The sequence below is a fragment of the Penaeus monodon genome, chromosome 23 (genome assembly GCF_015228065.2).
Source record: "Penaeus monodon isolate SGIC_2016 chromosome 23, NSTDA_Pmon_1, whole genome shotgun sequence".
In the NCBI taxonomy this organism is placed as follows: Eukaryota; Metazoa; Arthropoda; class Malacostraca; order Decapoda; family Penaeidae; genus Penaeus; species Penaeus monodon.
In genome coordinates this window covers 35,855,186-35,856,383 of record NC_051408.1, presented here as the reverse complement: position 1 = coordinate 35,856,383, position 1,198 = coordinate 35,855,186, and the positions used below count along the sequence as shown (strand labels likewise).

Here is a 1,198-nt window from a genome sequence, read left to right as displayed (position 1 = left end):
AATGCATGTAGGTGGCCTCATAGACAAGGAAACCAAAAGTATCACCACTGAAAAACTTGTGTCTGGACACTGTATGGACACTAAAGAGTCCTGTCTTGGCCAAGGCCTGCCATCTGGGAACTGCTCAATCTGTTAAAACTATGAGGTGTGAGTGATAATTGCTCTGCAATCATTGCCACATGACAGTTGATTTTGCAGAAGTTCATTCTTGCTGAATATGAACAATCCTAATTATCTTTAAAATATTTAATATATATGATTCCACCTGACTTATTTCCTTCCTCATTAGGAAGTGAAATCAAAAAGTCTTACCAGTGTAATTATGGATCCTCACATTAGGAAACACATCCATATTTTTTGCCTAATTCAATCAAGACCAAAATGTTTGTTTAACATGATAAGAATGCAAAACTGACAACACAAGAGATATATCATGAGTGTTGGATAATTAAATTAAAGGGTCATACTTACTCTGAAGTTTAAACAGGTTTTATAAAAAACATTTATTGTGATGTGCACATCTGTGTACAGAGTATCTAATAACAAAAATACAGAAGAAAAGTAATTCATATGAAGGAAAACCAAAATGATTCTAAGATATATGGAAGAATACTTTATCCACAAATGATTCTGCAGCTGAATGTAAATAACATGACAGGTTTACTTTAGAAATCACTTATAATCAGTTCATCAATACCCCAATCTTCATAAGATCCATCAGGTAAGTATCGTCTGATGATGATGGGAATTTTTCTCTCTCTTAATTCCTTGGCAGCAATCTGTAGCGGGTCTGATTCAGCTTCTATTTCTACCATCACTGGTGCACACATGGCTATTTGTAATGCTCTCGTCCCTAACACTCTCGCTCTTTCATATCTGCAAGAAATACAGAAATATATAATAAAGATTGATTTCCCTCTACATACCTTCTTGGAATTTTTGTATTACCATATACACAAGTGAATTTATTTTTTAAATTTGGACAGATAGAGTAGGACTAACAATTTCAAGTTGGCAATTTGGAATTAATAGTAATTATAATTTCTAGGGCTTGAACCTCTAGCTGGGTTAACTGGAGCAAAATGAATTTCTTCGGTGTGTTCTTATTGCCAATGACCATATACATGTAATTACAAAAATAACAAAGATATGTAATGACTTATTTTTCTTCCTGGCTTTATATCACTTTCTACCTCTA

At 33.6% G+C, this 1,198-nt stretch overlaps 1 protein-coding gene across 1 annotated transcript in view; it reads right to left on the bottom strand.

Annotated features, from left to right (window-relative positions):
- Positions 1-488: 488 nt before the first annotated feature.
- Positions 489-1,198, bottom strand: part of LOC119587966 (DNA-directed RNA polymerases I, II, and III subunit RPABC2-like) — a gene marked incomplete at its 5' end in the record, with an annotated part of 1,350 nt that continues 640 nt past the window's right edge. Inside the window, 1 exon segment of the mRNA XM_037936680.1 lies at positions 489-876. Coding sequence (XP_037792608.1) covers positions 666-876 — 211 coding nt within the window.